We start from the raw sequence: 13,482 nt of genomic DNA on the forward strand, positions 1-13,482 counted from the left end.
ATGTTTTAACCATTGGATACACATGGTCCTTTAGAATAGTTTGGTACTCCTTGGCAGTGACACACCCATGAAGTGCCATCGCAGCATGTTCCAACTTTTGTATTTTCAGCGAACAGACAACCAATAGCACTGCCAGTGCACACAAACTCATAGAAAAAATGTGACTCAACGAGGAATGCTTGTCATATATTGTGTGCCTCCCCTACACATCTTTAAAATCTTTCCTTAAGCAATCGTACAGGAGCGGATGCGTCTATACCAGATCTGCTACTGGACTTTCTAGTGGGAAAAAACACCATCTCCGACCTCTGCCAAACACTGGCCAGCGCAGGGGTTAGCGTTCCGCGCCAAAGCAGATCTAGCCATTTATAACTTCCTGCAATCCGGAGCGCCTCTTCCTTCCATCACCTCACCACTTCGAAGCGCTCCATACCAACTTTCAGATCCAAACCTGTCCTCCAGATCCAGACGCAGCAGTAGGCCTTCTGCAAGCCTGGGATAAGCCCCAGGTCCGGAAGACGTTGGATGTCAATACTCGAAAGGTGGAATCAACGCCATCTCAATGCACGCCTCCACAAGTAGCCAGTATAGCGTGAGCTTGCCTCCACTAGCGACACCAGAATCCCATCCCTAACTCCTTCCTTGGCTCGCCGCCCCTTCATCCAACTCCAGCGTAAGGTCGCTACAGAAAGCACAGGCCCAAATTCCTAATCTGCTTCCCCATCCCATTCAGGGTTCCACTACCAATGCAAGCGTGGCAGCCCCTGCTTCCAGTGCAAATCCCAGCTCCACTCATTCCTCCCCTTCTTCCCCAGGTTTTCTCAGGCCCCGGCATCAGCTTCAGTGTAAAGCCTCCCATGATGTCACTAAGGCCAATGCCGGCAGCTCCTCGTCTGTTTTCATTTCCTTCTACCTGCTATCCAGGAGCCGTCAGTAGCGCGAGCATGGCTCTGCAAGAGGCTTCAGCCTCCAACTTTCCACAGTCATTCTCTCACACTAAGTCTTTTTCTCTGTCCACAGCCACATCTCTACCTGTCCCACCCAACACCCTCGCACTGGATCCTCCACCTGTCTCCAACAGCATTAGGAGCCAAATCCTATTAGGTGAGATGTAGATCTTTTTTCACTTCTCTCACCCATTTCATCCACATTGGCAGATCGTCAAATAGATTGCGACGAATTCTCAGTCACTCTAAAAACTCAGCTAACATCCAGTCCCGCATTTTACCATTCACAGAATTTATCATAGATTTTCTCAATCCACCAATATCATCTGTTCTGTTTTTCCCCACAGGAGGAGCAAGCTCAGTGATTATCTCGCAATAATCGCTGAGCTCGCGCTCTCATACAGAGGCTTCCATTTCTATACTTATCACCGCCTGTTTTCTGCTAAATGCACCATTCGCATTACACAATGGACACAGTCCTCATATTGAGGAGCCATAGACACCGATCTCTACAGCAAAGTTTTCCTTGGTTGTCACAATATATCTTGTGTTGTCTGCCTATCCACCACCCACCCCACCGAATCATGCCCATTTATTAATCCGCTCACTCTTCCCTTCCCCGCACCAGCCCAGCCAAAATCCAAAAGTTACGTCCCACACTTTACTTTATACCCAAACATACAGCCCCTCTTTTCAGTTTGCCACCCTTGTGTCTAAGCCTCAGCCACTCCCTGCATCATCTTTAACACGAGCAGGTGCTGGCGACAGAAATGTCATTTTTTATGTCTGCAATTTCTGCAGCGGCACCAACACCTGCACTATTTGTCTCGTGAAAAAATCTGCAAATAAAAATGCTAGAAAGTACCTATCGACTCCTGTGAATGTTTCTGGCCTAAGAATTGAATTGTTCCAACATACCATGGCCAACTTCACTGAATTTCTATTAACGAGTTGTGTCCTTAGGTTTCTATCCAGGCGTACTTAGCCTCCCCTCCTGTAGTCTTGTTTTTCCAAATCTTCAGTCCGCTTTCACTGAACCCGACGGTGTCAACCTTTTAATCAAAAAGCAATTAGATGAAAATTTCATGATTAGCCCCATCTCCGCACCTTCTTTCAGAGTTTTCTGCATCAGTCCTATCAAGGTAGCCACGAGAAATTTCTCAGATAAAAATGCCTTATAATCGACCTTTCCTCACTGCATAACTCTCCGTTTCCTAGCATCAACAGCCTCATCCCTCTCAAAGAAATCTCACTAAACTATCACAACATCAACCAAGCCATTTCCCTATTTAAAATTGTGGGTTGCGGTGCTTGGATGGCTAAAGTCAACATAACATCCGCCTTTAAAGTCATGCCCATCCCCCCTGACTTCTGGCATCTGTTTGGCATTGCTTGGTGTGGAAAATATTATTTTTCCGCTCGCCTAACTTTTGGCTGCAGAAGTAGCCCAAAGATTTTTGACGATTTTCTAATCATCTCACCACTCAATGCTATCCCAGTCTCGCACCTCTCGACAGTTCAAAAGTTTTTGCCAAACTCGAGATTCTCCAAGCGGAAAAAGAAAACTCTGGTCCAAGTACTTCCATCAAATTATTGGGCATTCAATTAGACTCCAAACAATTTCAAGCGTCCCTACCAAAAGAAAAAAATAATCGATTGAACGATCCTGGCAGCTTCCATCCTATTAGACAGCCCCATTTGTCACGCATTCGGCATGAGAGTCACGCAATTGACAGTATTCTCACACTCTCACCCCACACATCATGCAGTAAAATCATCTCCGTGAAATATTTATTCCGTTATAAAGACAGTTTTAAAGACTTTTATCATTATATAAAGATGTTATTCTTTATGTGCAACCGAACCAACTCTGGGGAAAGCAATGTAATCTAAAACAAACTGACGCATGCGCGTACTGCTCCTGCTTCCCACTGCTTCCCAGTTGTAAACATGCATGTGGAAAAAAAATGCGTTGCTCACGTGCCGCTCATGCCTTGTGCTACAGATGTTGTGCCGAGAAACGCATCCCTGCAGTAAGATGCACCCCTTTCGAACTTACATTGAGATTCTCAGTCTACATTAAAACCAATGTAGGCCATAACTGATTAAAACGTAATATGATTATCGTTGATAGATAAAGCAAAAACAACAAATGAAACGCATTTTAAAATGCACTAGGTTTCCAAATAAATGTATAAAAAAAAAGAGTCTTCTGTTATCTTCTGTAAGGGAAGGGTTTACTCCCATTGGTTCACTCTCCAAATGCTGATATTAAAAAATTATCAATTCAAGTTAATAAATTCATATTTCAGAAGGGGAGCAATTTATGGCAGGGGTAACAGCCTATTACAGGTGTCAGCACGCAGTGAGTTTTGGAAGTCATCAAAACCAAAGTTAAATAATATGATTATGATCTTATTTTGACTAGGCAAAAGTACCTTCGGCCCACAAGCCTCAATCAAGTTTGATTTTTGGTCATTCTTAAGAAAAAGTTTAGGCACCTCTGCTCTAGTGTATTCATGTGGCTAGTGGCTAGTTCACTTTGGTGAGGCATTTCAAATGATTAAATCAAACTCAAAAGTAACTTTGCTTTGACCCAGTTTTGCTTGAAATTACATCATTTCAGTTCATTCTACAAGTGTTGTCCGCTTAGTGCTGGCCCTGCAAGGGCATCTGTCATCTAGCCTTCAAGAATCCCTCACTAGACCAACACTGGCCCTGCATGGGCAGCCCACAATTAAGGACTAGCAAAGGCGACCTGTTCTGGTTCACATAAGGCCTTCATGGGATCAAGGCTGTCTTTAAGTGGGTTACTTACACAGAGCATCTAGTGAGCCTGCAAACGGATCATACCTGGGCTAGGCCACACTGGGCCTGTTTAGATTTGGTGTGGACTGGCCACAGCCCACAAAGAGCCAGTACTCCACAAAAAAACAAAAAAAAAAACAGCATAGGCCATACAGGAGCACGTTTGCTGAAATGAATCATCCTAGTCAGATGGAAAAACAAGCTTTTGATTGATTGATTTTTTACCTTTAGTCTAGGTCTTAAATTAGAAGTATTTTCTCTGCAGAATTGCACTACACGTCAATATTCAAACTGCACAGCACCTCCCATTTTTTTATTTTCTGTCTTTGTTCCATCCCTCTCATGCTGTTACAGCTATATAAAGAGAGAATCTCAAAGAAATTCAAACCATAAAGGCTTACAAATGTCAAGTCAATATCTGCCAACAAAGCTGCTAAGCAGAAACATTTCTTTAGGCAGGATCATCAGTATAACTGCTTTATTTATTACTGTCTTGTTTGTCTGTTTCTTGTTTTTCAGCTTATGGACTCCAATGGCACAAATGGTGATGTGCCTTTCCTTCATCAGCAAGTATTTCAGCTGGATTGGGATCCTCTCACCATTTGTGAAACTATATTGGCTGTGTTAACATCTCTGTTTTTCTTTTTTGTCAACTGCGTGATGTTCCTGGCTCTAAAAAGCAAGCACATATTCTTTGAGACGCCACGCTATATTCTTTTTGGCCACATGCTTATGAATGACTCTGTGCTTTTGCTGCTAACAACTGTCATGTTCATGTTGGCTCTGTGTTTTTATCCAATACATAAATCCATATGTACTCTGTTAGTCTTCACCTCAACCCTTGCTTTCAATAATGCTCCTCTGACTCTAGCACTGATGTCTCTGGAGCGATATGTTGCAATCTGCTTCCCTCTGAGACACTGCACCATCGCCACACCTAAAAGAACTGGAATCGCCATTGGAATCATCTGGTTTCTAAGTACGATCAATGTTATCATAGATATAATTATTGCTTTAGTTAATAACCCAAATTATTTAGCAGATATTGCATTTTGTACACTGGAGCAATTGTATATAGCCAAATGGCAGGTGGATAAAGCTCAGTGGTTTTCTGTGTTTTATTTTGTGTCTGTTGCAGTGATCATTATATCAACATATATTAGCATTATGATCACAGCCAGGTCTGTTTCATCTGATAAAGATTCTGCTAAAAAAGCTCTAAGAACAGTGATGTTGCACTTGATTCAGCTGGGACTGTGTCTCACCTCTTTTTTATTTGCCACAATAGAGATGATACTATACATTATGATAGGAAGCACATCGCCTCTCTTCATCAATCTGAGATATTTAAATTATTTTGTTGTTCTCATTCTACCACGTTGTTTGAGTCCTCTGATCTATGGCATGAGAGATGAAGCTGTGTGGCCCTTGTTCAAATATTACTTCTGCTATCGCTCAGGCAAAGTAAAGCCCTCTGTTAATGTGCATTAAAAATATGAAAGGATTCGAAATAACAATGTGAAAAAGCAAATGGGAATGTCAAATAAAACTACATGTAAATAACTATTATATGATATTTTATATTATGTATGGTTATATAATTATTTAAGTCACTGTCAATCTTCAAAAATTAATGAAATGATTAACTTAATATTATTTAATAATCAAATTATTGACTATTTAAATTATTGAAAGTTAATATTTACATCTGAAATGTGGTAATAAATAGGTTAAGTTCTCTGTAGACCATATGTTTTCATAACTGCTTTTCAGGCTTAATTTGTGATGTGTCTTGAACATTTTAAAGCCCTCAGGAAAGTTTTTGAAAACATACAGTATTCTTAACTAAAAAAATTGGTTTACATTTTGAAAGGGTTGGTGATATACTCATAAGCAAAAAAATAATATTAAAAGTTTTTTATTTAAACTGTTCACTTTTTATACTTTAATTTCAATTCTTTGTCACTTTTGTCATGTTTTTGTCATAGATGCTTTTAATGAAAATATAAATTTTGCCTTGCTGCTAAAATTAAATTTGGCTTCCTTATACATTAGATAAGTGACAGACAGTTAAAGACTGCTGTGTTTTATTTTGTGTCGTGTATTTTGTTGCATTGATCATTATATTCACATATATCAGCATTATGATCACAGCCAGGCCTGTTTCCTCTGATAAAGATTCTCCTGAAAACGGTGATGTTGCACGTGATTCAGCTGAGACTTTGTCTCATCTTTTTTCTATATGCCACAATAAAGTGAAGACTTTTGACAGTGATTGGAAGCACATCTCCAATCTTCATAAATATATTTCAATTATATTTTATGGTTTTCATCGTACCACATTGTTTGAGTCCTCTGATCTTCAGCATGAGAGATGAAACTGTATGGCCCTTGTTCAAATATATATATATATATATATATATATATATATATATATATATATATATATATATATATATATATATATATATATATATTATATTATATTATGTTTAGCGCTGTCAAAATTAGTGCGTTAACGCATGCGATTCATTTTATATAATTAACGCGTTAAAAAAATTAAAGCAATTAACACAATTGCAGGTTTTTTTTTACTTCCTGTTGTGGTGGACGTGTGTTTAACATGCAAGAAATGTGGATAAGACCAAGGAAGCACTTTTTGAAGGCAAGTTTCAGTATAAAACAATTAGTCGCATTACCAGGCTCTCCAAAGTTTCATGTAATTTCAGGTGTTTCATTTTTAACTTTCGACTTCTGTTGAAAGTTGATACCGCATGGCAAACAGAAAGAAAATCCTCCGCATTTCGTGACTTAGTGTTTTATTTGCCACAATAGAGATGATACTATACATTATGATAGGAAGCACATCGCCTCTCTTCATCAATTAGAGATATTTAAATTATTTTGTTGTTCTCATTCTACCACGTTGTTTGAGTCCTTTGATCTATGGCATGAGAGATGAAGCTGTGTGGCCCTTGTTCAAATATTACTTCTGCTATCGCTCAGGCAAAGTAAAGCCCTCTGTTAATGTGCATTAAAAATATGAAAGGATTCGAAATAACAATGTGAAAAAGCAAATGGGAATGTCAAATAAAACTACATGTAAATAACTATTATATGATATTTTATATTATGTATGATGTTATATAATTACTTAAGTCACTGTCAATCTTCAAAAATGAATGAAATGATTAACTTAATATTATTTAATAATCAATTAATAATCAATTAATTAATATTTTTTTTAACTTCCTGTTGTGGTGGACGTGTGTTTAACATGCAAGAAATGTGGATAAGACCAAGGAAGCACTTTTTGAAGGCAAGTTTCAGTATAAAACAATTAGTCGCATCACCAGGCTCTCCAAAGTTTAATGTAATTTTGGGTGTTTAATTTTTAACTTTCGACTTCTGTTGAAAGTTGATACCGCATGGCAAACAGAAAGAAAATCCTCCGCATTTCGTGACTCAGTGTTCCTTTAAGGTAATAAAATTACTGCTTAGGCTACATGGTCGAATTTTAATAAGAGTATAATCTTAATCATATCAAAATCGGAGTATTGGTGTCTTATGTGAATGTACTCAGAAAGTCTCTGGTGAAGTCCCGAGCATTACTCTGGCTTTCAGCATGAGCCCTCTAAGTTTAGCGTGTTTCCTCATTAAACGCAATGAAAGTGTCTGCTTCGCGTTGTTGTGTCAGAATCCTTGTGAAATACAGTAATACTTTAGGATGCTTAATTTAAGCAAATTTGATGAACGTGATCATGCGTGTTGAATCTGAGGGGAGTCACTCCAGTATGGAAGGCCGTTGGGGCCAAAACGTTTGCAGCGCGTTGTGAGTGTGTCTGTGTCAGGCAAATTGAGGGTTGTCAGGGGTGGAGTGAGCGACGTATCTGAGTAGGGGCGTGTGCGCGCGAGACATACCTGAAGGACGGTGGGGGTGAGTTGCGCGCGACATAGGCTACCTGAAGAGCTAGGAGGGATGCGGGGGGAGAGGGGTGTGCAATGTATTTAATGACCGGTTTGCGAGAAATTATCATTCATTTGCGGGCATTTGGGAGTCTCTGTGCACTTGTAGGATACTCCTAGTCTTAGCAACTGGATGAATGTAAAGGAGGATTAAGCAAAATTGTTTCTACTCTATAACTAATTTTCTCAACTCACAGCAAAAAAACTTTACAATGAGTGCAACTGTTTGATTCTATAGTTTATTATTATAATTTTTCATTTTGCATATCTACAATTCCTGTATTTTGGCATATTTTTGCAGTCCACTTAGAATCCAACATTGAAATCAATGTTTTCTTTATTGGCATTGATTGTTTTGAAATTTAAATGTCATTAACATGCCTGTGTTTTAATTTCTTTAAAAATATGGCTGTCAAGCCAGGATCTTGATGGTTTATTGTGGGTATGTTGTTTACATGAAGAAATCTGTGTTACAAGTTAAACAAAAATTCTAATAAACAATTATATTTTGAATTTAAATAGTTTTTGTCTAGCGTTTACATTAATTTTACATTTGAATAGCCAAAATTACAAGTTTCAGTATTTTAAATGCGATTAACTTCACTAATTTGCGAAGCTGAAGGGACAAAACCTTAAGAGAAATCAGACCTTAAACCTTAAGAGAAACCAGGCTCAGTTGGGCACGACCATTTCTCATATGGCTAAACTTCTTGTTCAGAGCTGCAGTCTAGGAAACGGATGCTGGAGAAAGCTGGACATTCATTGTGGAGGAGCTACAGGTGGGAGAGGACATTGGTTGGTGTACAGGCTGGCCCTTCAAGATTAATGCGAAGACTTGTCTGTCATTGGGGTCTTACAGGAATCTATCTCATGCTCTCCATTCCTCCATGACCACCACAACAGCTGCTCAGAATGCAGCCTGGTTCAGGATTATGGAAACCTCAAGAATAATAAAAAAAAGACTAACATAATGTATTTTGGGTTGTGTTCCCAGCTCCAGTTGCTCTAAATCAGGAATTCTCAACCAGTGGGCCACGATCCACTAGTGGGCCTCAGCGATCCTGCAGGTGGGCTGTGAGATAGCTTAAAATTAACTTAATTATTGTACTATAATTATTTGATTTCATCATTAAATATGTTTTATATAAAAATGATTAATGTAATGGCATTTCCCATTTTCTGTTATTGATTACTTTGGAGTCACTGTAAAACACAAACTCAACCGTGGCTGCACTTCTAACTGTTACACGTCAACTAGGACTACATGCTGTATAGAGCAAACCGTCATGCAAAGGTAACGATGATAAGAGTTATAACCAGTTTGCGCGTGCCTCACGTCTGCGACTTTTTTCACAGTCACATATCTTCGTTTATTAAAACTATGCATGCTCTCTTTGAGTAAACTCTTTAAAATATCAGCATAGTTGTCCAAATTAGTGTTTTATAATGGACGCACACCCATACAGGAAGATCTAGCGAGACTCAGTGATGTCTAAGAGAACAGTTGTTCACTACTGTCAACAAACTCCAATAATTTCCTAAAACCCAACCACCTTCATATCCATGTGTTTTAACAGACTTAAGAGTGTGTTTACTGTATTTTACTTTTTTTGTTTATTTTTAATGGATATGATCAATAGATGAATAGTAGTCAGTAAAATTAAAAAAAGCAGCCTTTTTGTCATGTTTTCCTGTACAGGTTCATTTATTAAAGAAAAGGCCCAGATACTCTACAGTTGTAAAAAAAAAAAATTACTGCAGGAGCTTTGAAACTTTATGTGTTTTAAAAAATAAATAAAATATTTATTATTAAATATATATTTTTATAAAATGCTGTAGAAAAATAAGATAATAATAGTATAATCAAAATAAATGCTTTTTAAAGCATAAATAATTTTGCTAAAAGCATAAAAAATGATTTTGCTAAAAAATAAAGGTTTAAAATAAGCATTTTCTCTAGACAATCAGTTTAAGAAAAAATGTCAGATGTGGCCTTCAAATAATTTTCGGAGAAGGAGGTGGGCCCCGAAGTGAAATAGGTTGAGAACTGCAGACTAACAATCCTTTAGAGCAGTAGTTCTCAAACTTTTTTTACACCAAGTACCACCATAATGACCAGAATTGAAATACAGTAGTGTAGTAGGCCTGATTAAGCAGCTACAGGACTGCACAGTTCGAAAACAGAGTCATATTCATATTTATGCAATTTTTAAAACATTTTGAAATATATAATGCATGTACATATGGAATATTTGTAAAACCTTTAGAAATCTAAACATTATCTTGTATGTAGATTGGTAGGGAACCTGTTTTTCTCAGAGGATGTCAAGTTGACAAAACATTACTGCACTCTGATAAAAGTTTTATTTTTTGGAGAAAGTTAAAAAGCACTGCAGTGTTGAGGTGTTCTATGTTTGTCTGAGATAATGAGTCTAAGGAAATTATATTCCATACAAAATATGACGTGACGGCATTCTGTAAAGGTAGGATATTTTCAACTGGGGACACCTGGAATATGCAAAAGTGTCATGCTGCAGATCTTACCTCATTTTTAAATTACCTCATGGGTTAAATTTTGGTACTCAAGTGACCGAGATGTAACAAGTGAATATGATCATTTTTCAAAATAAAAGATTATAAAATAAAAAATTATTGTTCAGACTCAGATAATGAATAAAACGGAAATAATTATTTTTTTGTGCGGCCTGGTACCAATTGATCTACAGACAAATGCCGCTCTGTGGCCCGAGGGTTGGGGACCACTGCTCTAGTGCGCATCTGCTCTGCAAGCACCATACACCTCTTTCTCTAGTTCTGCATTATTTGGATTGATTTTTAGCAGCTGATGATGAGATGCACTAAAATAAACATTCTAAGCACACCCCTTTATTTGTAGGATTTAGAGAACAGCCAATGCTGACCACATTAGTGTTATCGTACACATCAAATTATCTTATTTTATTATTTTTATGCTTTACATTTATATCCTATATCTATTCTTATTATATACTATATATATCTTTAATATTGATTTTTTTTCATATGTAAAGATATTTGCCTATTGCTCTCTTGTGCGTATTAAGCAGTGTGTAAGCGAGGCACAACTCTGCGCCGGAGTCTAGACCGGGTTTGCTTTGGTCTAATGAAAAATCTATTTTAGTTTCTCAAAATAGCAACGCGCCAGCAGTGCGCCTCAGAACGCCTTCCTTTTTAGACCAGAATGTCAATGTACGCACATATGAGCGCTAATGCATTTGCTAATTAAACAGCGTAGCGCAACGCCTCAAAACGACTCTTGCGCCAAGCTGAAACTAGCAAACAAGTATTGCACCGCGCCTTGCGCCACATTGTGCCAGGTGTAGGGCCCTTATTCTCAAAACACACCCATAACTCATTAAAAGAATCAATGGGTTTTCTCAAACGGTTTGGGTTGCCTTAACCTATTGAGTTTTACAGTACTCAGTTGGTTTAAGTTCTCTTCATTTATTGGGTTTTACTGTGCTCAAATAGCTTTGTTTACTCAAATGGATTAAGTTAACCATACTTATTAGGATTAGTTTTTGAACTTAAATGGTTTGAGTTAAGTTTTTTTCAGCAGATGCTGTACCAAAAAATGATTTTGTCATTAGTAAGCCTACAAAGGAAACCGAGACCACATAAAAAGGGAAAAAATGGAAAAGCAGGTGAACATATCCATATTGATGGCCACTGACATAAATCAGGAGAGTAGACAAACTTGCATTCCCAATAATGTGGACAAACTCATTCATTCATTTTCAGCTGCAACCCATCACTGGGAAACATCCATACACACTCATTCACACACACACTACGGACAATTTTACCCAATTCACCTATACCGCATGTCTTTGGATTGTTAGGGAAAACCAGAGCACCCGGAGGAAACCCACATGAACACAGGGAAAACATGCAAACTCCACACAGATATGCCAACTGACTCAGCTGAGGCTCGAACCAGCCACCTTCTTGCTGCGAGGCGATCGTACTACCCATTGCGCCACCATGATCCTATAAACTCTCATGATATGATCGGAGGGAAAACCTTTTCAACATTTCTCTTACGCCTTTACAGTTTGATTAATATTTGCTGTGTTAAATTTTTTATTTTGTTTGCTTTGTTTTAACAAAAGGTTTTTATGGGAATTTGCATGTTGGCCCACTATAAGAATTACACTTTTTATTTATTTCTTTTAGTTGATTTACCAAACTGTGTTTTTATTGTTATCAAGTTTGTAACTTGTGATTTGTGTGTAATCATTTATAGTTTATTAATATTCTGAAAAATTCCATCCTGTTTTTCACATTCAACACATTCACATTCATATCAATTGTTTTATTCATGCGCAAGCTCTTATAGTGACTTTTTGAACCTTTATTATTATGATTATTTCTGTACAAAATAATGTTAAACCTGTTTCACACTGCAACTATCAGCAGCGCGTGAGCAGTGTGTGTTTTTCGGCGTCCATGTTAACAGATAAGAGCTTTTATAACACACGCAGCAGCAGCGCGTGAGAGCGAGGTGTGAGCGTCGCTGAAGCAGCAGTGCTGCGATAGTTTTGGCGCTGGGTCTATTTTTGCCGCGCTGCTCACGCTCAATTAAAGTGACAGTGCATTGATAATGACCAAAACACATTGAATGACAGAAAAAAGTTGCAATTTTACCCAATAAATTTGTTAATAATATCAACTGACTTGTATATAGTCAATCAAATGAACTTAAATGATTCAAAACTGCAACAACATTTATTTGGACCCGAACTACAAAACCAAATGTAAAACAATTTTAGTATCAGTTTTGCTTAAGTTGCAAGCTAATGTTGCAGGAGAGGGGAAATAGAATAATTACAGGAGTTGTAGTTCATAGTGAAGTGTATTGTCGGTAGTGTAGTTCGACACGCATGCTGGATGATGTGAGCTCACTGTGTGCTGTGCAGCTGAAGCAGAGGAAGAAAGTTTTATTTGGCTTTGTTTTATGTTCACTCAAGTTATTCCACACGGGAGCTGTTTGCTCTGTGAACCTGACAACACTAAAATAAGTTTAAAAAAAAGTAGCTGTTACTCTGCTGCTGGACATTACTGAAGGGGAGAAAGTAACACTAGTTTGATAATGTATAAATATCATTATAACTATATTGTATACATATTATTATAACTAGGCCTAAAACATCCTGATAATCAAAAACCAAATGACATGTTGTCACAGGCGATTGTCTTCTGAGAGCAGCAGACATGAATGACGCTTCTCATAGAGCATGAGAAGCAGACAGTACTGTGTGATCTATATTTTTCCTAAAATAAAAACTTGCAGGTTAAAGAAACAGCATAGGAGGAGGTTGCCGTGGGCCTTAGTGCAGATAAAAAGTTTTTTTTTTTTTTTAAGGTGTATTTGTGCATTATATATATATATATATATATATATATATATATATATATATATATATATATATATATATATATATATATATATATATATATATATATATATATGTATATATATATATATATATATAGAGAGAGAGAGAGAGAGAGAGAGAGAGAAAGAGAGCGAGAGAGAGAGAGAGTGAGAGAGATAGAATAGACAGAGATAGATTGATCTCTGCAGCAGCTGCCGAAGAGCTGCGCATTGCAGACGCAGCTGGTGTGAAAGGCAAACGCCTGCGTGCTGCTTCTGCTCTCCATACGCACTGCTCATGCACTGCTTTCGCTTGCGGTGTAAAACACGCGTTAAACAAAACAT

The 13,482-nt window shown here is 37.7% G+C and overlaps 1 protein-coding gene across 1 annotated transcript; it reads left to right on the forward strand.

Moving 5' to 3' along the window:
* Nucleotides 1–4,135: 4,135 nt before the first annotated feature.
* si:dkey-92k1.9 lies at nucleotides 4,136–5,682 on the forward strand. Its single transcript, NM_001423239.1, is given in 1 exon segment — nucleotides 4,136–5,682. A coding segment is annotated over 1 exon segment (969 nt). The 5' UTR covers nucleotides 4,136–4,277; the 3' UTR covers nucleotides 5,247–5,682.
* The last annotated feature ends 7,800 nt before the right edge of the window (nucleotides 5,683–13,482 follow it).

This window comes from Danio rerio, chromosome 21 (assembly GCF_049306965.1).
Source record: "Danio rerio strain Tuebingen ecotype United States chromosome 21, GRCz12tu, whole genome shotgun sequence".
In the NCBI taxonomy this organism is placed as follows: Eukaryota; Metazoa; Chordata; class Actinopteri; order Cypriniformes; family Danionidae; genus Danio; species Danio rerio.